The sequence below is a fragment of the Trichoplusia ni genome, chromosome 7 (assembly GCF_003590095.1).
Source record: "Trichoplusia ni isolate ovarian cell line Hi5 chromosome 7, tn1, whole genome shotgun sequence".
Classification (NCBI taxonomy): domain Eukaryota; kingdom Metazoa; phylum Arthropoda; class Insecta; order Lepidoptera; family Noctuidae; genus Trichoplusia; species Trichoplusia ni.
Genome location: NC_039484.1, coordinates 15,826,505 through 15,851,063, shown reverse-complemented (window position 1 = coordinate 15,851,063; position 24,559 = coordinate 15,826,505). Strand labels below are relative to the sequence as shown.

Genomic DNA, 24,559 nt, shown 5'->3' with positions numbered 1-24,559 from the left:
AGTGACAGTAGGGTAAAGGTCACCACGCCAGATCCATTGCGCGCGACGTATTTTGGATTCGATCTAAATCTAAATGCAGGAATAGAATCCTTATTGTGCTTCCAGTAGCATTACGAAGATAGTTATAATACAAAACAGTTGCTGTAGCTGCCAGCTAGCTATAATGAAAACTATAATACATGAGCGAGCATAATGTGGCCCAATTCCAAATTGAGATAGAATTGTGGGCATTATGGGTCCCTCATAAATAGTGGCGGACAAAGCGGCCGAGCACAATGACAGCGGCGATACGATAGCTCGGGATGTCGGCTATGTATCGAGACCAGGAGCGCAGAGCCTGCAGGCGGTGTGTCGCCTTTGTCCCCACATCAAGTGATACCAGTCGACCTATTGACGTGTCGTGAATGTAGAGCACAACTTTCACACACTTATGCATACTTGGAAAAGAGGAGTATAGCAACTACTTGTGGCATAGGAACACAGGACTACTGCATAAATATTGATTAACTCAAAATATTGTATGTTATTCATTTGATCACATAAACAATTATTTATTTTTCAAAAGACATTTCCAACGCATGCGTGCGGCAAAACTTGACATTACGCCGCCTAATGAGAGCATCTCATACATTTATTACATCGCCTTTTCATCTCTAATCAGCATGAAAATTTTATGCTCATTTGCTTTTGAAATTCACAAAACATCTTCAAAAACAAAGAATTTGTGTCACGTAATGACTAATGCAAGATTATTGTGGTACAAGGGTAGCTACTGGTCGTTACTGGTGTGATGTTTCCTTTGTGAATATTCCTTGTAGTCGAATGCCAAAGGTCTTGCTCCATTGTAATTGGATCCAATGCATCGCCTTTGATAGAATTTGCACTGTTCTCAACTTTATCGGGTTCCGTTTGTGAAGTACAAGAGAACAGTTTCTTGTTGAAACATTACATTTTGGGATCAAAGGACTATCGACTTTGTTAATAATATTGGTTTAGGGTCCGGTTCTGCTTTGCAGGTCACCTATTCCACTAAGTGTCGGTTCTCAATTCCCACAGACACCAGGAGCGCATAGTATATTAGAGGCATGGTAACGTCTGATTTGAGTTGGGACAATTTGCACGTTAGCAAAACGTGGGCCGCATACTGTCCCTCCAATTTATGTTGCCCTGGTACTTTATGTGCGGGGAGCGAACTGAATCGCCAAATTTAGCGCCGTCGGCAAATGTACTGGCGACGCTGAGTCAGGTGCTTGCTGAAACGTACATACAGATACTGAAGATAGAACTTACATATCTATTCCGAAAACATTTATTTTAAAGAATGTGGTCTGTAGAATTTGTTTTTAGGTTGACCTTGGATACTCGGTTCTCTAAATCACGGTTTAACAAAAGATGTAAGACTAGATGTGGAGTTGATCGCAATTACCAATTATTTTAAAAGCAGCCAAGTTTCAATAAGAGCTAAATGAAAAAATTTAAACACCCATACAATAAGTAACACCTTTCTTGTAACTGAATATCTACAATGCCTAACCTTGTGTATAGATTGTTACAACATCGACGGCCTAATCCTTTGTTAGGCTGCACTATCGGATAACACAGGCCCTCAGCCGGGGTAAGTAGGTTACGTTGGACTAGACCCAGTCTCCGGTCAGCTGGCCACACACTTAGATACAACACTAATAATCTCCGCCACTATAAATAATCGGTCGGCAATAAGGTCACTTGACAAACTCGATCCCGTCCGGCTCACGATCGACCACCACCACTTGACCCCTCCACACACGTCATTATAACCTCCACATAGGTCAGCATGCCTGGTTACTTGCGAAAAGGAAACAGGCGAAATGTATTGGCTTTATTTATCCTTGTAATGGACAATTTCATCGTGAGATTGTATTTATTGGCAAACCCTACACGTGCTGTGCATTAAGAAATAACATGTTCTTAATTAAAATCGAACGGAATACCAATATTTACAATCTGGCTCTCTTTTATGATCGTGTTGTTACAGCGGGCAGTTCAGTGGTAATCAGTTTGTTAAAACTACTCGTACAACTCGTATAGTTTTGGACAAATCTATTTTTTTAATTTCATTAAAAGTTTCAAACAAAGACAGCTCGTTATAGGAGTTCTAAATAACTGATAAACATACTTACACATTTTTAAATATTATGTACACGAATATTATACCTAGACACAAAATAAATGATAGTGCATCATAGAAATATTTGACCTATGTGCAGAAGTAGTAAAAAAATTATGACTGCAAATTGCAACATTTTGCTCATGTTGTTATTATATAGCTGTTGATTTACCAAAAAAGCGTCAATACAGTAAAGAAAACAGAAAGAAGCTTGTGTTTTTCCAAGGCACGAATAAAACCTTCGCGAGAAAAATAAGAAATTAATCAGGAAAGGAAATCGGCGGAAATTCAGTTTCCACTTCCGTCTGCAGCGAGCGAGATATTAATTGTATGTTTGTATGTATGTTTGTAACTATTTACTGAAACTGGGGAATGTGGTATGAGCTCGTTGAGAAGACCAGGTTTACGTACGAGGACGTATTGCATATTATAATAATATAAGTTTAGTATTTTTAATGGCATTCTGTCGCATTTTACTATTCATATTTCTTAGCAATTTCAAAACGATAAAGTGCCTGGAATAGTATTCATCTTGTCTGTTAAGATGTGTCTAAAAATACATTTATTTGAATGTCTATGTCTGTCTACATTTTAAATTTCAAAAAACATTTACATAGTATATCATGCAGATTAAGAATCTACACAATAATATGATATTTTACACAATTACTTACTGTACTGAGTTACTATAGTGATTAATAGTAAGTATCGTTCGATAATTACTTTCATGTCTAGACGCATTGTTTCAGAAGTCTGTTACTAAGTTCTAGTGTTCGAGACAAGAAAAAATAAGAGAGTTAAGTTCTTTTGTTTGAAATGTGAGATATTGTTGTGCTCTTGTACCGATTGATTTACAAAGCTAAGCAGTAAAAGGATTTTCATAACTTCAGATAGACAGAAAGGCTTTTTTTGTCGTCTACATACATAAGAACATGCAAGCTTCTATGAAAAGAATTTCACGTAAAACTAAGAATAAAAACAAACTTTAACAACACTTAGAAATAAATTGAAAAGTCACGCTTGACAAGAAACGAGAAATTTTGTATTTTACAATACATTGCGCGCCAAATACCGCACCTTTATCAAATTTTATCAAATAACTGTCCTCGATACGACGATGGAACGGGAAATGAATAAAAGTTCGCGACAGAGAATGGCTGAGGGAATTTATGAAACGTGAATTTGAATTACATTTCCGTTTCGCAGCGAAAGGAAAGTCTTCTAGAAGTTCAAATGTCGCATTAGTATAATATGAAGTTAAGGGTCATGAGTTGTACAAGTGATGATATGAAGTGGAGTGAGTGAGTGTCCGCGGGGACTGCGCGGGAGTCGCACGCAGTTAATGTAACGACGGGAGCACTTTACAACTGCGTGACGTCAGTATCTGTTTTTTTTTTAATAATTTAAATAAGAAGAAGAACATGACAAGTATTGTAAAGACAATCATGGATTAAATCAAAGAACCATTGTTACCTTGAAATACCTAACACACTATAATTCAGCTGTAGTCTTAGCGTGATGGTAACCATAGCAACAATACTGTGAATCATTTGACAATGAATAAGTTAAGAGTTACCAATATTCACGAATATATCCACATGTGACGTCAGACTGACACCGGTGACGTCACAAATCAAAGAGGATTTAGTTGTCATTAAAATATGAAATTCAACGGAGTTAGAATTAACGGGAAATCAATAACATCAGTCAAATAAAGGGATTTTATAATAATTCAGACCGCTCTCTGAATCATGAAGTGTATTTTTAATGGTTTTCACAAAATGTTGCATAAATTCCCTTTTTGTTCAACAAAATATTCCGACTGCGAACCGAGGTAACGTAAGTACAACATTACTATACACTCGGTTATAATTCCGAGTCAATCCATTTGTCCGCCCGGGATTTGCCATCAAAACCAATAGCAGTTTATAGGCAGGCCCGCGCAGCTTTCGCACAAAAAACCTAGGGATACGATGTACTTTGGCGCAGACTTGGGTGTGCTTATGTATTGGCTAAAAGGTTTTTTGTGTAGGCCCGGGTGGTAGCCCCCTCTGCTCTCTGCGCCCCTGGTACCCGTAACGTTATGGGTTCCATAGCGCTATCATAAATAATCTGGTTTCCAAAACATGGTATTGTTCCCGCGTTCCTTATTATAAGCATGTTATTTGTGTTATGTTTTCGTTTGTTCCGCGACGTTATGATTTCGCTGTTTCTTATTCGCTAGACGTGACCGCGGCGCCGCCTGCTCGGATCTATATTTCTATGAAATGTGCAATTTGTGGAGCTTGGTTTGTGTACTTTTTTGTCACCTTACAATAGAATTTAATGCATATTTGCAATGAGTATATTCTCAATCAACATATTTTTTTATCCTATCTTTTCGACTAAGATACGGGACAGTTTTTTTTTATACAACTCATCGTTGAACACTTCAAGCTTACGCAGCTTTACATAACGTTAAGGGTAATAAAAGTATCCAAGTGAGGTAAATATTTTTCCCGTTCCAAAATCTTGGCGTCGTCCTGGTGCGAGGCGACGTGTGTAAGACATACAGCGGTAATAACAATATATCTGGGAGGCTATTTTGTGCATCGTTTGCGTTCCGGCTGCAGATGGTGACCCGTCCCGGCTATGTTTATAGCACTCATATTCATTGAAATAGTACTACATAACTCGAAAAATTTAGGGGAAATGTAAAACTCGAAAATAATAAAGAAATCTAAAAACTAATAACAATATGTATAATGTATTTGATTGGACTCTAAAAAGGGTTAGTTCACTACAGTTCATGACTGATAAAATTGCACAGCAATGACTTACATAATGTAACCGAAGAATTTTTTAGAAACAGTTTTAGTAAGCGACGCTTTAGTATTATCTACAGAATAGCACATCGATCCACTAATATAATGGGTCAACGTTACTACTACAGAAAGGAAGTACTTGTTAACCACAATTAGAACGCGAGTGTTAGGAGCTAGTACAGTCCCGTCCTGCGCTCCTGGTACACAGATTACGAGCTGCCCATCTATCGCGCGCTAATCCTCGACAACTGTTCTGCTGTGTTTGTTTGTTTGTCCGTCCCCACATCGCCAGTAAATCAAGATTATTTGAGCCTTTTGTCAGATTAAAGAAGGTTGCATATTATGCAAGACGTTGTTATGTTTAAATAAAAACATGATTAGAATAACTAATTAATGTACATTGATGCAAATAATAGCTTTTTCTCAAGACCGGCCTGTTGGTCTGATGTTTAGTGACCACTATACCCTGAATACCGGAGGTCGTGGTTTCGATTCTTACCCAGGACAAATGTTTGTGTGATGAGCACGATTATTTGTTCTGTGTCTGGATGTAATTTATCTATAATATGTATGTATTTACAAATATATAAGTATGTTTATCAGTTGTCTAGTACTCATAATATAAGCTTTGCTTAGTTCGAGACTAGATGGCGTTGTGTGAAAGTTGTGGAATATTATTATTACTTAACCTGAATGCAAAATCATTACCCAAGTCGTATAAAAGTAGCTTATGTGTTAATCAAAGGCATAACAAACATACATAAAACAGTAACTTTAGCTTTTATAATATAAGTTTGCTATTGAGTTTCCTTTTCTTTGTCTGCAAAAGTATTTAATCGTGTGTGAAATAAGTGGCTAATGTAAATAATCTAAACAATTTGGCTAAATCAATACTCATTATGTGGAATATTCTTGTATACCCTATTCGTTCTTAAAATCCAATATTTCATCATTTGCCAGGCGCTGGTACTCACAGCGCCTTCATTGGGATTGGATTACCTCGTGGTGTTAGCTAAAGCCGTCGCTACACCTGCACTCCCCTAGTAATGGCTTTCCCGGGGAGCTCTCCGTAAGGCTGGCCTGGTTTAGCCTGTCCGTTACTCAAAACTAATCAGTTTTGCCTAACCTAAGCCAACGAGCGTACTAGCTCTTAAAGCTGGACTGGGGAAAGTGTATTGTGGAAGCGAGATGCCGCACTATACTGCCCATAGCTTCGTCTCACTCTATTCGTTTAAAACTTTATAACCCGTAGAAAAATCGTTGTACTTGCAGCGTGTTATGTTGTTACGATGCATGTATGTGTGTGTGTGTGTACATGTTTATGGAATAAGCGTTTATTCTCGATTCCTGTTTGGTGCCGAATTCGATTGTGTTTAATCTGCGGAAAGATCGGGACTTTGTTGTGGAAGCGCTGAGTTTCGCAAACGTTAGTGATGTATAACTTGTGGATATGCGTACGTTATACAATGCAGCTTTATGATAACAGTGTTCGCGTCATGTTTTAATCAAGGTCAGGACATGATTCCTAATTCCTATGAAAAATTAAAGATTTAATCTCCTCATTAATCATACTAAAAACTAATAAGGAAAATATCATCACGTCATAAAACATCCTCTTGTCCTTCCCTTTGTGGATTAAAAATATATCCTTCGCACAGATTTCAAAGACATTAGGTTGGCTAAGCTTAATAATCTGGATCAGGCGACGTTTAATAACCATAAATTTAGGACCTTTTAGGATTAAATGCGAATGAAGACGACTTACAAATATAAAAATCTCATAACGTCAAAGATTTGAAACATACACAAAGGAAACCAGAAGTTCCATATTTCCAAGAATGTCTTTTGAAAATTTGCCAAAAATATCTGCACATCATGTCATACACCATAATAGTTTACTTAATGCTTAGCTGGGAAAGTTTCCACAATATTGCACGTTCGGTAAATTTTAAAAATGTCGGTAAACACCGAGCTCTGTCCACACTATCAATCAGTGTTCAAATGCACCTTCTGCACGTTTACTCGCTTAGTAACCGGCGGAGATGAGAAGGCCATTGCTTTCGTCGGCCGGATCAGATATCGCGGGACTTCCGAACTCGATCGCGTTATATTGAGCACGTCTTTCACAAAGAGCTCGAGTTTATGAAAACATTACGTGGGGCTGGGAGAGGGGACGACGACGCTGCAGGACTTTCCTTTACACTCTCATATGTTGTGAAATCGGTACTAAACGATGCCATGCATCATGCGATGTAGGGATAGATCGTGGAAAGAACAAGTAAGCTAGAATAAAAAAATAGTGGAAGGGGATTCAATATGCATTATTCGAGTATAATAGAAATAACAGAAAAGCATTCTGGAAAATGCAAATGATATTAACAGCTCAAGTTATTTCGTTTTTGCTATCTTCTTGATGAAGTTTCACCAGCATTTAGTGGCCTGTGATGTTTTTTTATTTAAATATTTACAAAACTTTCAAACATGATGGAAGTCCAATTTTCTTTCCAAAATATGTAAACAGCCTATGATTATTTGTTTAATGAGAGTCACGGAGGGCCGCGGTCGGCTCGTGACGTCACAGCGACAGATCACATCTCCGGTAGAACCCGCGGCCGTTCGTGAAGACGTTCCGCGTTTAAATTTAATGTCACACTGATTATTCAGAGCGTAATTAACTTTTGAAACAGCAATAAACATGAGATATTAACTTGTTGGTATAATTCGACCTTCAGAAAGGCAGTAAGTATAGTCCGAAGAGCACTTTTCGGGTTTACCGTAGTGGCCCTAGGCACCTGAACTGTAATCTACCTTCGTCTTCAGAAGAAAAAGAATGTCTTGTTTTTGCAACTCCTTGTTTAATAGAATCCTAGAAGATAAATGGACAATTCATAGAACTGTGTTACATTTTATATTTCCACAGTAAATGTTCAAGAAAAGGGAATAGAAAATTGTTTTCTTAGAATATTCAGCATCTATACGCGCTCGCATGAAGCGAGGCTTATATGAACGACTATTCTTATCTAAATGGTAGAAATGCAGAATTACCTAGCTTTCGTGCGTTGAAGTAAAGGCACACATATATATACTTTAACTCTTTCGTATATCAAACTAACATGTTAGTTCTAGTCAGGCTATCAGGCGAATTTACAAAATGACAAACAGAAAACTGTTAGTGAGGCTTCGCTTTCTATTTCTCTGTTGACCTTCTGTCCATAGGCATGTCTCATAATCTGTGATAAATATATAGTTTAAATCTTCAATTTCAATTTTACATACAGCTAACAACAAACGATAAACATAAAGCTCGAAGTTAATTAAATGTTGGTGTGATTAACTTGATGGTTGATCAATACTCTACCCTTAGCATAGAGTGCAGAGTCGTTTGCATCGCTAGTTCGACTCGCATTTGACCGCTTTTATTTTATTAATTAAGCAAACTTGATTTTTCTGACATGTCCATATCTTTCTATATAGCCTTGTGCTCTGGACGGAATTATGCAGAAGTCTGGATCTTGAGAACCTGCTAGATATAAAACTGAGATCGCCATACTACAGCTGAGTGGATACTCCCAACAAATCTTGTGTAGACAGACGTCATTGTTTCAGTGAAAACATTCTCAAAGATCTACAAATGTTAATGTAAAAGTTTATTCGGCTTGAGAAGAGAACTGAAACTGTTTCGTGGTTACCGGTAACTGCTGGTACTGTGTTTCGTGTCTGAGACGCCGCTGTCTTATAATGAACTCGGTTATTTCATGAAGTGTTTGTCCGACTACTCCAGCCAACTTAAAAGGTTGAATTAACAATGAGACAAAGCAAGTCGTGTTGTTTAAATTGTTGTGGAAATTGCCGTGTTTAAAATTAATGTAATTTTTGGTTGCAAGTTTTTATAAAAGAGTGTTATTTTGGCAAATACCCATAGCACTTACGAGTATATATTTTTTTTCTGACTAGGGTTATGAAACTCTCCAAATGGTAGTTCCCAAAAAATATAACATTTTCATAATAACTGTTAGCACGTACCTAAGTTTAACTACATATATGAGGCAGCTCTGTGGTCAACATTAAACTCATTACTTTTTACACTTTTGTTCCGTGTAATATCCGGTAACACCCTCTCGAGGCAATTGTCTCAGCTTTATTGCCCCAAGCTCGGTTGGACCCGACTGTACAGTGATCAGTAAATGTGGATGTATAGTCAGTAAGAAAAGAAAAAGATTAAAATTTTGGGAATTAAAACCATAGTACTTGAAGTCACGACTCCTGTTTATATAAGACAAGCCCTAAAGCGCACAGAGCTTGCTGACAAAATTGTGTTTTATACTCAGTAACCTTACTACATTAAATTTATTAATCTTCTTAAGCAATGTTTCCTAACTATTATATATGTATTATGTGTCTGTATTCGGGAACCTTGTAAACCTGCCAGTGTTCATGGTCTTCTCTCGCTGACTGTACGTATGTTTGCAGGCCTGAGGGGTGTGTGTTTTAGTTATTATGAAACGTTTCATTTCCGCGAACTCGCGCACGTCTCACTCGCCTAGTGCCAGCGCAGCAGTCTGATGTTTGTGTTGATACATCTGAGCTCGCAACTACCACCTACCTACAACTTATGGGAATCCAATCCCAAGGCATTTTGCTGACAGAAGCGTACTAACTAACGCTAATTAATCAATCCAAAACTCCGTATTACTCTATTTAGAGATCGTTTACCTAATTCAAATATTAGTCTTCAGAAGGAAATTTATATGTGGATATGGTATTAACGAGTTGTACCTCTGACGGTTGAATAACGATTAAAAAGTATTTGGTAGAAGGTGCCTATATTAGTTTGGCAAATTTGAAATTGATCAAAAACGACAATAAAAAACTGTTTTTACTTAAATACTGGGTTGAGGAGGTCAGATAGGCAGTCGCTCCTTGTAAAACACTGGTACTTAGCTGAAACCGGTTAGACTGGTAGCCGACCCCAAAATAGTTGGGAAAAGACTAAGCCAATGATGTTGTGACCGTGTAGCTCTAACGCTATAAATTCTTATTAATGTGTAAATATCGTATTTAATTGTAATCCCGTTATCCCGCAGAAACAGCTGCGCTATTGTGTACCAATCGCATCAGCACTCGCTACTGTAACCCGAGCGCGTGGTCGCCGAACACGAACGTGTCACAAACTGGACGCGTAGTGATTACTAATGTCATTATTAATGTTACAGTAAGTCATCAGAAAACAATCATAGGTAATTGAACACTCGTCGTCTTGTCTTAGTCTAAGATTACAAGTATGTTGCTACTCTTATTTGAATAGGTACAGTTTTAATGAAACTTTAACAAACACAAAGCTATATCAATAAGTAAAAATAATGATTTTACCAACTAAGTGAAACTAAATGACAATATAAGAGGACAAACAATCATAACAGAGGTGAGTACTGTCCCGTCGAGGAGGTGCTTCACGAAGTCCCAGTCAAGAGCAGTCTGCGACCTCAGACGACGGTAATGCCACTAACTTTGTATTAATCCACTCGCGCATTTAAATTCTGCGGCGACAGTAGCGACATCTATTGCTGTAGTGTCATTATAACTTTGTTTGCTGCCACCAGATGGCATTAAATTACAATTGGAATATGAAGTTCGTCCTTGAGGTTGTACTGTTGAAAATTGTTGGTTATTTGTTCAATTGCACAGTAATTGGTAATTGTCTGAATACTTGGACAGATTTATAAATGTGAATACATATGTAGGTTTGTTTAAAAACAATTATGTTTTGTCGTCAGCTGATCTTCTTGTAACACACGTGTTTTTTTAAGCTAAAAGTATGTTCTTTTAAAAGTCTGTTAAAGGAATATGCAAATGTTACAAACGAGTTTGATTATCCAATGAGGTAATATAATAAACACATTGTCAGATAGTAGTTTGTCAAGTTGACCTTAAATGGCCTGTTCTAGTGATTAGATATCCTGACTGCAATGCCATGGCTCGTGGGTTCAATTCCTACTTAGGATAAATGTTCGAGTGATGCATGATGAAAGCTTTATTGAGTTGTGAAATAATGTCATTACAGTCTATAACTGCGAAGGTAGTAACACAAGATACGAAGAACAATCAAAGAAGTAACTTCAAAATGAAACCTACGCAGTTGTCAACATGATCTATCTAGATAATTATAATAGGGACTTGTACCTCAAACATTTGATTTGGAACGCAACGGCGCGGCGTCGCGTTACAAACGACTCCAAACTCGCTCGCTAATGAATCAAGATGAAATAACTGAAGTTCAGACGTCGTCTAATTAACGAACTTCATTAAGAAACGAATGTGAGTGACGAGAGACAAGTCGAAGTGAGACTGTGAGGTGCGCGGCAAAGAGCAAGCAAGTAGGTACCACAGAATAGAAAATAATAAGGAAGTGGCTCGCAGGCTACGTGCGTGTGTCGCTGTTAGGAGATAATGATCAGCCCAGACATTGTCAGATATGATAAGAAATAATTTTACAACCTATTTCAAGATCTTCTCACGTTATACAATATTGCAGCAAAAGCTTTTTCAGCAACGTGTGCGCTTCGTAACTCTAGCTTTTTTTCTCTCCCGCGTACGGCTGTAGTGGGCAGCTTATTCATAAAGTCATCACTTCTGTCGAATGCCCAGAGACGTACAAGTTTTTTTTTGTCTTTGGACCGCCGCCGACAACATCTTTCGTTTCTTTGATTGTTCTTAAAGTGACTCGGTAGCTTAACCAGCTATTCCAGGATTGCGAACTCAAAGAGTAATAGTAAAAAGTGCATATATGTCTTAAAAGATTTAATTTTCAATCCGATATAAAATATTTTGTAGATCGACGTAGAAAATAAATGGATGGTTGTGTAAGCTATATCCGAAGCGCTTTACGTGAAAGAGCTCTGCGAGAGCATCCATACAGCTCACAGGACACGGACAGGTCGTCTAAATCATTGCTTTGACGTCCACAAGTACCGCTTGTGTTGAGAGATACGTAGACATAGTTGAGTTGTATGACTCGACAATATTGGAATGTCGGACTGTGACGTCACTAGTTTTAAATTCAAACATAAAGGAAAGGTCTTTACCTTTTAGTGAGAATATAAAGTGAATATGTTCGAACTAAAAGAAAGATCCAAAAGTAACTCTACTTATTGTTTGTTTCCAGTTATTGGATAAGTGGTTTACTAACTAAATACGATTGAATTCTGAATCTGTCAGATGAAGTCTTATCTTAAGATAAATAAATAAGAGTAACTCTCGTAGCCAACTTCTATTTATATTTTAGTCTTAAGACAATCAGTTACTTTTGCTAGTTAAGCTCTTCTACAATAAACTCAATTACAAACTGTTCGTTCGGTGTAAAGCTCCAGTGACAAAGAGCTCGCGGCGCGGAGACGCCTGCATCGACGGCTTAATTCCTTAAGACTTTAATTCTTAAGAACAGATTCGGCAATGGAGACAAAACACCTGCATTATCTCACGGAGTCAACCCCGACGAGTTACGAACGTGCCGTGCTCTACTTAAAAGCACGAGAGATAGAAAAAACTGACAAATTAAGCACCTACTTCCACTGTATCCAAAATTATTACATTACTACTTAAGACTCTACATTAATTATTATTATGCTTTACATAGTACATCATAATAAATGTACTGGAAATCAGAAGAAGAAGAAGAAAAGAAAAAGAATACCAACGTTTGCAAACAAAGATACATTTCCCTGATTCCTATGAATGAATATTATTTCCAACGATTTCAAGTTTTCTGTTCAATTCTAATTCAATTGAATAGTGTCATGAATCATGCCATCAAAATCACAGAATCTGAATATTCTAGTTGTTTAGAGAACAGCTCTGCAGGAATGGAAGTTAAGTTGAGAGTTGGTTGCTAGCGGCTGGAGTGTGATTGACGAGCGTTCGATTAGGTATCGAGAGTACTTTTATGATAAGTCAATTTTAAAGGGCAAACGAAAACTTTACCAATAATTGCGAATTCAATTCACTAACCTCCACTTTCTTAGGTTCCGTACACAAAAGTTTAAATAGAACCTTTTTTTTTAGCAACGCCGGTTTATCCGTCACCAGACAGTATCTCATGAAACGTGATATGTAGTCAATTTTCGTTTTCACAGATGTTGCATAATGTAGTCCTGTTTTACTGAGTTTAAACAACGGCAACAGTTATTACAAATTACCCGCTTGTTTTTGTTCAGCATATTTGTACGGAACACGCCTTGACCTGTGATTGGAAAATAATGGACTTGGGAAATCTACTGCAATGCCTATTATATAGCAAAAAACAAGCAATTACTGAATATTCACAATTACTGAAGAATTGTCTCATAAATCATAATTGACTATTAAAGTTCGCGAATCATGATAAAGGCAAGTGGAAGAAAAGTAGAGCGATTATTAGCCAGCCGTGGGACATTTCATACTGATTATATAATAATAATGAAATGATAAAATTGTATCCGTCTCTTGCTGCCAGTTTGTTTTGATACATGAAACGTTTCATATAAAAGTCGTAAGTGACCAATCTAGAACTTAATTGCATTGGAACTCTTTCAAAGCGTAGAGATAGATTCCAACCGTAAACGTGTCTCATTTAGAGGAGAGGCAATTATAGACGGAAAAAGGAATCATAAAACAGAAACCAATGTTATCATAAGGTGTATACTTTGTAAGATACTGGACTAGGGTGGGATCTGACAGAGTCAGGCACAGCCTTCATATTGCACGGAACTAGGGGTCAAGCGCATATGAGATGATGCTAACTATTCCAGTAAATATATTAGCCACTCGTCCATTGCAAGCTTGACATTCAAGTATAGTTTGCATAAGTGGCTTATATTGCTCGGCTACTTTATTGACGTTTCAGATATCATTCATCATGTTTGTGCTATTTTTATTATACTTATGCATTTTTTTGTGACCAATCATAATTATCCTAATTACTACCATAATTTAGGTATTTTGCACTTATTTTATTAAGATAAAAGTTCAAGTTACTCGTCTCAAATTATTTTTTATATCACCGGTAAAGATTAGATTATATCAATTAATTATAAAATTACCCTTTTTTAATTGTGTCTTCTCCGTGACTCTTACAAGGCATCCTCTATAAGTACAGTTGAACAATGGTTCAAAGCCTTCAATTTATCGCTCTTAGTTCGTGACGTCACTAGTTATTTGAACCCCCAGCGCTGGGTCAGCCCTCCTAGGCCAGCGGGCTTAATTAACACGCTTCTCACGCTCAAAACTGTAACCTATTCAATAGAGCATAAGGTACAGTTCAGATTGACAGGATGTGGTTTAATTATTATAATTCATATCGCTTAGTAATTACTAAGATTCGAAGGAAAGCCTTTCATTTGCGCGTCTGAGCGAGACTAATGGGTGAAGCCTGCCTGCAGGTAGTGTAGCTAGCCATAGCAGAAATATGTAGAATATAAAATGTACAATATTTCATGTTACGTAATGTACTAATCATGGAGAGCTCCAATGTAGCTTCGACCAAAACCCAAGACTTTCACAATATCACATAAAGTAAACGATAAAATATATGTGTATAATATAAATATATGTAGCTATATTTTACGTTTACCGGTAGCCGTACTTATCATGCATAACATTTTGATATCAATAAAAAGATCAATGTAGAGTTATTTGCACAAAAACCTGTTCTTTTGACAAGTGCGCGGGTTTCACAACCCGAATCGCCCGCATGCCAATACTAGAGACCCTCGGAGTACACACGCAGTCATGTACAAAGCTTTGAACTTGCCTATACATATGTATATACGTATGTTATATACTTCATAAGGTTGCCCTTTACTTAACTGAAGAAACATGATCACATAATGTTTATCAAATTAATTAATCATGACCATAGTCTTAAAATGTCCTTTGGCTCTTTGGTTAATAACTTAATAAAGTTGTATACAAACCCTGCTAATAAATAGATATAACAAAACAAATGCAAAATAATAAAATCATCACTTAAGCCATCTATTAATCTTTTGACAAGTCTCTACTTCGAATAGTTTTAAATTAAAATTACCTCTTCATAAAACCGATTATTAGAAGAATTTCGTAATAATATATTCTTTTCAACGACAACGACAATGCAACTTTTCCAAATACCACATAATATATCCAGTCACATTTATTCGTCAAATATTCCCGTTGCCAAGTACTCTGCTACTTTGCCCAGAACCGTGCTACATGTGGCGCGACTCCCACCTGATCGGTCAGCTGACAGCTGTCATGCTAGCACCGTTCCCAACACTCATGACACCTATATGACTATTAATGGTAATCATTATTTATAATCGGTACATAATGTATTGTCCTATTAACACCACACGGTTGAAAGGAATGGAACTTTTTTAAATTAGAATAAGAGGTCTTTTAACTTGAACTTATCTTACAAGTTAATCCAACATTGTTAAGATGTCATAAACAAGTTTTAATAACTATTTCGCTAAACATGTTTGGATAAGCTGAATTTCAAAAAACAATTACATTCCCAAGAGCTGTTTCCATTTCTATAAGAAAAGCCCGACGTGGAAACTATATCGGGAATCAAACGTGCAACGTCAGTCTGACCTTACTGCTGAGCATACTCAGATGGTTTACGAAGAAACTTATTCATCAGTATCGAGGATATACTGTGTAGGAGACATACATAGTTAAGACTCGGATAACCTAGTGGTTGACCACGCAAACCCAGCGAGGCTTGTCTCGGGTTCGATCCCCGCGTAGGTCAAGTACTTGTGTGATCAACGAATGCTTGTCCTCAGTCTGGGTATGTTTGTGCATATGACTAGAGTGTTAGTCAAATCTCCCGGGATAAAGGATTCAATTCGTTAAGAGTTAGTATGTTTAACATTACATAACGGTAATATGAGATAGTTAGAGCAGATAAAAGTAAACCTTCCTCCTCCGAGCTCTACCGTCCCGCGTAGAGCTGCTCTCACAACAATTACCTGTAACGGTACATTTTCCGCTAAAACGCGCTTTTTAATTGCTAGGGTTAACAGTTTACTGAAAATACGGTGCGAGCCCCGGGCCCCGGCTGCCAGCTGCGGGTCAAGCGGGGCCCAGCGGGGGCTGTGGGGCCCGAAATATGTTATGACCAGCGATTAGGACGATTGCTTTGTGCCGAAACCAAGCAATCCGCCTGGAACCCCCCCCCCCCTCGCCAGAGCGCCGCACACGACGGTACACTGTACTCATCTCTATGTATGCGAGCTCTGTTAATTGATTGCTAATGGTTTTAATGAAGGAACTCATTCAATATAGTTCTGAAAGAGTTTTAGTGCAACGCTGATAACAAACTAATTAGTTATCAATAATGACGGTCATCAAATCATGACCTGGATATTAGACGTCGTCTTATTTTGAGTTTTATTTTGTAAATCAATACTCGGACATGTAGGTTATAGATACAAGTGAGATAAGATATTAGCATGTTGTGATAGTGATCGCGATCAGTAAATACTGAGATTATTACGCAACTACATGTGTCCGGCCGACAGTCACGTCGGATCCGTGTAAATAAACTATAACATACAAAAATAAACGTTGTTGTTCCAGCTCATTAGCTGCGGATCGCATCCAACACAAAGTGGCGCGCGAATCCCGGCCGACTATTATTTATGTATAGAACAACATTATGTATGAGTCAGTGCTCCTTTATCATGCCTAATGTAATTAGTACACAGTTAGGGCTCGCAGCGGTCAATACACACAAATTCACACAATAATACCGCGCGCTCGGCGAAACAACCGACAGATTACCCGCCGCGTCGCGAACCTAATATTTGTTTGTACATCATTACAATATTACTCACTCCCGATACAGTTTGATAGTTACGCGGCTAGTACTACAGCAATACTTGTTACAACTAGAGAAGTAAGTGTGTACTTACCGATAGTCGCGGAGGTTGTGTGCGAGGTGTCGACAGCGAGCGGCCAGTGAGGTTAGTTGTGCGGTAGTGCGCGACACAGACGTGCGACCCGCGCTAAGGCCCGGCGCCGACTGCCCGCGTCGATCGATAGCCCCGCCATCGCCATCGCCATCGCCGCGTTACGTTTCGTTTACACCAATCATTCTAAACCAATGTTACTTTTTATGACGTACTTTTTTGGTGGCGAAGGAAATTATTGCAATGTGCCAGCTAGACGAGGGGGGCCTAGCGCAGCAAGGAGGTGGCGCTGTGGACTTTATATAAATATGTATTGTACGGCAGCTAATCTGAGCCGCGGGCATTTCCCGGCGAGCGCGGCGGACGCGATAACGCCAGGACTCGCATTATCTGTGTCATAAAACATTCATATGCTGTTGTGTATTTATTTACTTCCATGTATCAGACGGTCGATTCGTTCAATGATGTAAGTCGTTGATAAAAGATAACATCAGTATCATCATCGCAATGAATTTTCTTTGATAATAGTGGAGCATATTCTAACAATTTCATTTGACCCAAATTCATCCATCGCCCTCAACAATAGGAGCGATTTGCTACTGAAGTAAGACTAAGATGAATGTTCGAATTTGGGAGTCATTTCTTTCCGTGTTGTGCAAGGTCAATGTTTTCCGTTCACGATCAATTAGCAGCGTGTCGCGGCGACCAGCTGACAGCCGCCGCGCGGCCGCCAGCGCGCTGTCAGTACTGCTGGAGTACGTGACGCTAGTGACCATACTGGTATATAATTGTACCAGTAAGTGTAAGAGTGATGAAGTTTTTCTGGTATGTACCAAAATGGATAAAGGATGAATGGGAAAACAGTTGCTAACTAATTAATTAAATAATATGTAAATACCGCTCAAGGCCTCACGCACACAGCCGCATATTTCACGTGATGTTCTATTATCTTAAACTTTATTGAAATTACCCCGACTAGAACATAGTTCGGTATACAATTACATCTTTTGACATTACGAATGTATTCTATTACTCGACAAGAGGATAGTGTTTACTCGCGTAATTGCTTGCTCAGTGAGTAGTGAGCGTCGCTCCTCGCTCCTCATACACTCACTGTTGTAGTCACATTCAATTATGAAATTACTTCCACTACTGAATGATTCGTGAGGTAACTGCTACACGTTCAAATGGAACCATGTCAGAACGGTTATACAGCGCTTCGTTAAATAAGTTTACTTGGGAAGGATTAATACAATTTTCAAATCTAGATCAAATTAGAAATGACTTATTTACCGAGAAACGCAGACCAAGCCTGCGCTCAAACTAACTGCAAGGCCATTTTAAAAATAGTCGGAGTATTACAAAAGGAATGTTAAGTCAATTATATGAAACTGAACCGAATTTTCATTAAATAAGAACATGGTCAAAAAAATGATAACGGCTTAGCTACAACCGACAAAATGATTTTAAAAATAATGCAATAAGTTACAAAAAAGGAATAAAAAATCTAAGCAGGAGTCAAGTGCCGTAATAAACATGCTGCACTCTATATACTGCATGAATCATACATATTATTATAATCACATTACAATCAGTGCGTCAAGTCAACCCACAATAAAGTTACTCGACAGAAGTTCAACAACACCACAACCTTAACAAGAGAAGCTGACCTACTCGAGGCTGGTTGTTGTATTGTATCATATGTAATACCCAGTGTTTCTTATGAACTGTTTTACTCATAAGTTACTTACTATGGCACGTTGCAGAAATATAGAGCAATCATTGTGCAAGTGTTGGGCTGATAGGATTTTTTAATTTAATAGTATGAGACAAACAAGAACGATTTTTAGAGCTATGACTATTAACAATTATTTTTTCTGTTTTTTCAATATGTAAGGGAAACTCGAATCTTTGATGACTTAAAAGTTAAGTAAACCACATTTTAAACAAGTAATTTATAAAAAGAGTACCTACATATATACATAATTATATTGCTATGCGATTGCAATACTGCATGTAAATAGGTACCTAGGTTGACTTACAACTCCACGAAAACTTTAAAGACAGAAAAGTATAAACGATGTTCCCTAAAACAAGAGTGTGTAAAGCAGTAAGCACCTCACTGCTCTGCCTATCACATAGAGATTACAGGCGTAATGACATGCGCTACAACTCGCCACTAACTATGTTCCCGAAGTAAAACTACTGCCCTCGGCCACCGCCGCGTCGTTCGCTCAAAACTTTCCTCTGGCTGTTTATCGAGTTAATATTCCGTTTCAGCATAAAATTCTATCCGTAAACAATTCTCGGATTCCGGAGCAGTGTTACGTAAGGTCGCGGGGGCGAGGGTGGGGGTGGGCAGGCGGGGGGGTGTCGGGGGGAGGGGTGATGTCTGCACATTTATCTTCGTCCACAACACTTCGCTTTTGGCACTCAAATGAGAGCGGCTTCAGGAGATGCAACAGACGCGGAGATTGCATCGTAATACATTCATAACTGAGCGATCAATCTGGGGATTGTACCGCTCCGACCTAATATATGCTCGTCATCCTTTAAAACTCCTATAAAATGCAGCGCCCGGCTGCGCTTGATGTAACTTGCAGGAGCTCCGTCTGGCTCTGAGCACCTCAACTGACTTGTTTCTATTAAATCCTGCAATTCTGCAAAAAGTAACGAAAACCTCTGACGACTCGTTTAAGGAAAATGGGATGCTTTATATAACGAACCCTACTTATGAGTACCTATTAATACATTAACAATATTCGATGCAACATCCTTAAGCAAGTAGTTTAAAATGCCAGATGAACATAATAGCTATGATAGGTTGTTATTCTTTGATTTGACGACAAGCGATTCAATTAATCTGCTTTTAGAAACCGAGTTTTGCAAGAATACAAAAAAATGTTTCACTTTCACTAAATTGACGCCTGTCACCAGTAGATGGCGCTGTCAGCAATGACTACTGTTATCGTAGAAATATAATTTATTTCTTCCCCTTTTCCCTATAACTAAGAAGAATCCCCTCATTGTTCCTGTACGGGAGGTAGGACGACCAAACAAATGAACTAGTCGGCTTTTGTTTTTCTAAACAGCCGAACAATAGCGTACAAAGAGGTCTTAATTAAAACCTATATTATCTGCGATGCCGCGGGGACCAGCTCTCAAGTTATACATTCTTAGTATATTGTTAGAAAAAGGAGGAAACAACTACTTGTGCTCGTAAGTGCTCTCGGAATGCGTTTAGAAACGTGTACAAATAATATTATTCATTCGTTTCATTTGAACAGCTCGGTTTAAAAGCGGAAAGTTTATTGCTATGAATAAACTTCCTTGCGTTCGTGTGTTAACTTTCAGAACTACCACAGAGCGTAAAAAATCTTCCAAGACTAATCTATCCACTCTCATCACTATTCATCCAAAAAAACTTATCTATTTAATCCATTAGTTAGGAAACCTTCGCATATAAAAGTAGCGCTCTCGTATCCAGTTCGCCAATTGGGACAATAAATTTAAATAGTTATTACCAGGATAATATATAACGCTGCACTTTAATGGAGCTCGGGCTCTTTTCTCAGGAAGTGGTACCGGAAATGACGCTCGCGCTTGCGCCCTGGTGGACATAAAACAAGACGACAATAAAGTTGAGAAAACATCCCCGAATCCGGCGGCGACTGTACGTGAGGAGGGAGGTGAATACTGCACTCATGGAAATAGATTAGAGATCTCAGGGCAGTGAGAGGAAACAGCTCCTGTAAACGTATGGTGAGGAAGGCAATCACATTGCGAAGTTAAACTGTGAAGAACAGCATTGAGACACAATAGATAAGTAATACAATAAAATCTAAATATTAATATTAATTTCAGATTAATATTTCACTGATGCTATTTTGTGGAGAATATATTTTATACATTCTCTGAATATTGACTAAAACCTAGAGAATCCCGAGTAAATTAGAGCTCGTCTGCCTTTAAACTTTAACAATAAGTATTAACTAAAGATAACATCCATAAAACAAATATATGTAACAAAAGCAAGCACTTAAGTTCTTTAGTTTTCCCGTAAATTTTAGCAAGTCCCTAAATCAGGCTGAATGCAAGTTGGTAGTTAGTGCGGGTAAGTGGCAGCGCGAGTGCGGCGCATCGATCAAACAAGGAGCGGGAGCCAGCGCCGCGCCGCCTACTGATACCTTGTTACTGGGCTAGGTTGTACCTGCTGTAGTCAACACGAAACACATTACTCGTGCATAAGAGAACTTGTAAGAGATCTGTTTGTTAGAGGTCTCGTGATGTGACTGTGTGGTGTTTGATCGTGGGAACATAACACGTAAGTAGACACAAATCATATTAGTGGTAATGAATTTTCGTTTGAGTAGTTCCCAGTAGGGAGATTTATTTAGAATTTTGATTTCGTACTTCTTTTTAGTCACATTGTATATTATGTCATGATGATCTAAGACATAGTTTTCTCACTATAACCAGTCCTGAATTGTTTCCATCTTCCAGCATCATAATGGATCTCCAGGCGTTCCTGGTGTCGCAGTTCCGCGACTGGAGCCCGCCGGCGCCGGCGGTGCTGGCGCGCACCAAGCGCTCCGTCACGCTGGACTGGGCCAACGTCGAGCCCTTCCACTTCATAGCCGACCAGCTGCTGTACCGCCTCGAGAAGAACGACAAGATCCCGCCCTGGTTCGTTGTTTATAGGTAAGTGGGTTAGGAGTATTGATATAACTTTGCTATTTTATCGATGTCCTAAAGAAGAATCTAAATTGTGGTAGTGCTAAAAGTTATGTAAACTTTTCGAATGCTGCGTTAATTCTTTGAGATTATTATTTTATTTTTGTAGAGGTGAGAAAACTACGAAAGAAATAGATGACTTGGCTCCGAGACACCCTCACAAATTTCGTCTCAGAGTAATAGTGAAGGCTACCGCAGTCTCCACACTCGCCGACCGAGCAATACAATACTACGGAGATGAACAAACGGCGTACGATACTGTCAAAGCAGCTGCCACGAGAGAAACAAGTGAGGGTTGTGATGAGAAGAAAGAGGACAGAAGTAAAAAAGATGTGCTCGCTGGTGGAGATATAACTGTAGTCATAACTGATGAAAACAATGAGCTGGTGATAGATAAAGATAATGAAGACTCAGCGCAAACAGAAGCTGCAGTTACTAGGTAAGATATATCCTTCATCAATTTTATCTACAAATAACTTTTTAATATTGGTTGTCAGCATGCTTGAAAGATTTACACGTGTCAGTTTGTCAGACAGGTGTCGCTGAAGACGGCTGAGCACAAATGGCTGGAGTCGCAGTGGTCGGAGCCGGCGTGGGCCAGCACCGACACGGACGGCACCTCAGTCGTCTGCTTCTGCATGGCCGTGCGCTGCGGCTACATGAAACAGGTCTGCATATTTGATTTTAAAGATCTCTTCATTATTTTACAGGTATACTCTTATATACTACAGACACAAATATACAAATACGCTGAACACACCAATAATGCCCAACGTGTGGGAGATTGTGATAGCCATCGATCTGATCATTTAATGTACGGGTCCCATTATTTCGCAACGAGGCTAAAATATTTTATATGTAGTCAATATCTAATTTAGTAAATCTCAGGTGCAAGGCATGCTGGAGGAGCGTCCGGAGCTGATCGGCCTCATCAACACGAGCAACGGCTTCACGCCGCTGGCCACCGCCGTCAGGAAAGGTATCGATCGAGCCTCACCGCCGCCGCACGCCGACATCCCACACACCAGAATATCTGAGCAGCAGACAATTATACACCCGAACTGCTTTGTATTATTCAGGCATACAGTATTGATCGAACATATTTGTAACATTCTACGACAATACACACGATACGTTATAGATTAAAAGACGGTCCACTTTAAAGATGTATTTGGATCAAGAAAGAAGATGGGTCCAAATGTTAAAGAAGATGTCCGACAGGATCCATAATGGTTCTGCATTATTATATTTTTAAGACCTTCGTGTACATTGTGGAAGGCAAAAAAGAGTGAGCACTGAGTATTGAGAAAACAAAAGTCAAGTCTCAAGTTTACTTTAAAACAAAACAAAAATAATATTTAAACACGAGGTATATGTACCATCCATGGAATTCGAAGTCAAATAAAACGATGCAATTTGAACTCATCGCAATAAATAAAGTGGTGAACTATAAAATATTTCGCTATTTGTAGAGCACACTTGCCTGAACTTCCGAGAACTTGCGCTCTATAAAAACGGCCATTACTAATGCATTAAGTTTTTGGTTTCATGTTCTGGTTAAGCTGGTAGATTACCAGTGGATTGTACTAGTACGAATGAGTTTCTATTGCTTTTAAGTATGCAAAAACCTTTTCTGAATACCAAGCTATACAGCCTCCAAGAGCTCCATCTATTTTTCCGCAGGGTAAAGGCAGTGCCTAAGTTAATGATGTATATGTATGTATGTGTGCAGGTGATATAAACACGGTGCGGTACTTGGTGTGCGCGGGCGCGGAGCTGGACCAGCGCTCGGCCACCGGGCAGACCGCGCTGCACCTCGCCGTGCTCAGCGCGCGCATACCTATCGCACAGCTACTACTCGACCAGGGCGCAGACTTCCAAGTAAAAATAATCACTTTCGTTAAAACCAGGTGTTGAAAAGATTAGATGAGCTTGTAATTATAACATTGTCCAATTATAACATTGCAGTTATAAAGGCGTGGTGGTGTTTGTTATATATTTTGTAAGATTTATTGACTCGACTCTAGATCAAATTTGAACAGTTACGGGCTGCAAAAACGCAAATTTTTGCTCCAATAAAACGGGATATGTCATCCCGGCTATTCAGGTTCGTGACCTGAACATGCTGCGCGTAGAGCACTACGCGGTGGACTCCGGCGACCTGGACACGCTGCGCTTCGTCCTGGACCGAGGGGGTGACGTCAACGCCGAGGATAGCAACGGGTGGACGCCGCTGTTCAGGGCGCGTGAGTGTTGCAAAATGTTAGGACTTATTGTACAAGAAACCTCGAGGAGTGGACCGTGAAAGGCTGACTTAAGTTCTTAGTTGAAATATATCATCAGTCTTGATTCGAAATACATGTCTGAGTCAGATTTCTGAACGACGACTGCTTGTTTATTGTCTAGTGGTTAATCGCTGTTTCAGGTTTGATTTCCACCACACGTCAGCTACTGTGTTTGGGCGTAATTAAGGAACACATAAGTATGTTTATCAGTGGCCTAGAACTCATATGCGTTGTGAGATGTTGTAAAATTATTATGATGATTGATGTGTTAAACAAAATTGAGCTTAACTGTAAAAACTTACAATTTACAGTGTGTCAGGGAGCTAACACGGACATAATAGAGGAGCTGGTGGTGCGCGGCAGTGCGGTGGAGACGGCGGACCGCGCCGGACTGCCGCTTACCTCCGTGGCGCGGCTGCTGTCCAGCAAGCAGTGAGTGCACACACCACGAGATACTTACCGGTAGCCGGCACTCTGCGGGCCTTTAGAACAGGTCTACTTTAGTAGCAGCGCCGATATGCGGGCATTGAGTGTGTCTTGAGGCAAAAGTCTGTCCTCATAGAGCAGAACTCACAGCTCTACCCTATAAATAATTATAGAAGGACGCAAATAAAAGCTCTTCAAATTACCAAAACTAACCCAACAACATTTTTTTATAAA

At 39.0% G+C, this 24,559-nt stretch overlaps 2 protein-coding genes across 2 annotated transcripts in view; one reads left to right on the top strand and one right to left on the bottom strand.

Moving 5' to 3' along the window:
- The window catches only part of LOC113496024 (complexin), a gene marked incomplete in the record, with an annotated part of 329,152 nt that extends 311,939 nt beyond the window's left edge, over nt 1-17,213 (bottom strand). Inside the window, 1 exon segment of the mRNA XM_026875078.1 lies at nt 16,884-17,213.
- A 4,073-nt stretch (nt 17,214-21,286) lies between these two features.
- LOC113496198 lies at nt 21,287-24,543 on the top strand. The gene is made up of 7 exons (XM_026875356.1): nt 21,287-21,581; nt 21,724-22,053; nt 22,147-22,282; nt 22,503-22,593; nt 23,347-23,495; nt 23,722-23,860; nt 24,211-24,543. The coding sequence occupies exons 1-7, from the start codon at nt 21,391-21,393 to the stop codon at nt 24,333-24,335; spliced, it is 1,161 nt and encodes a 386-aa protein (XP_026731157.1). The 5' UTR covers nt 21,287-21,390; the 3' UTR covers nt 24,336-24,543.
- Nucleotides 24,544-24,559: the final 16 nt, after the last annotated feature.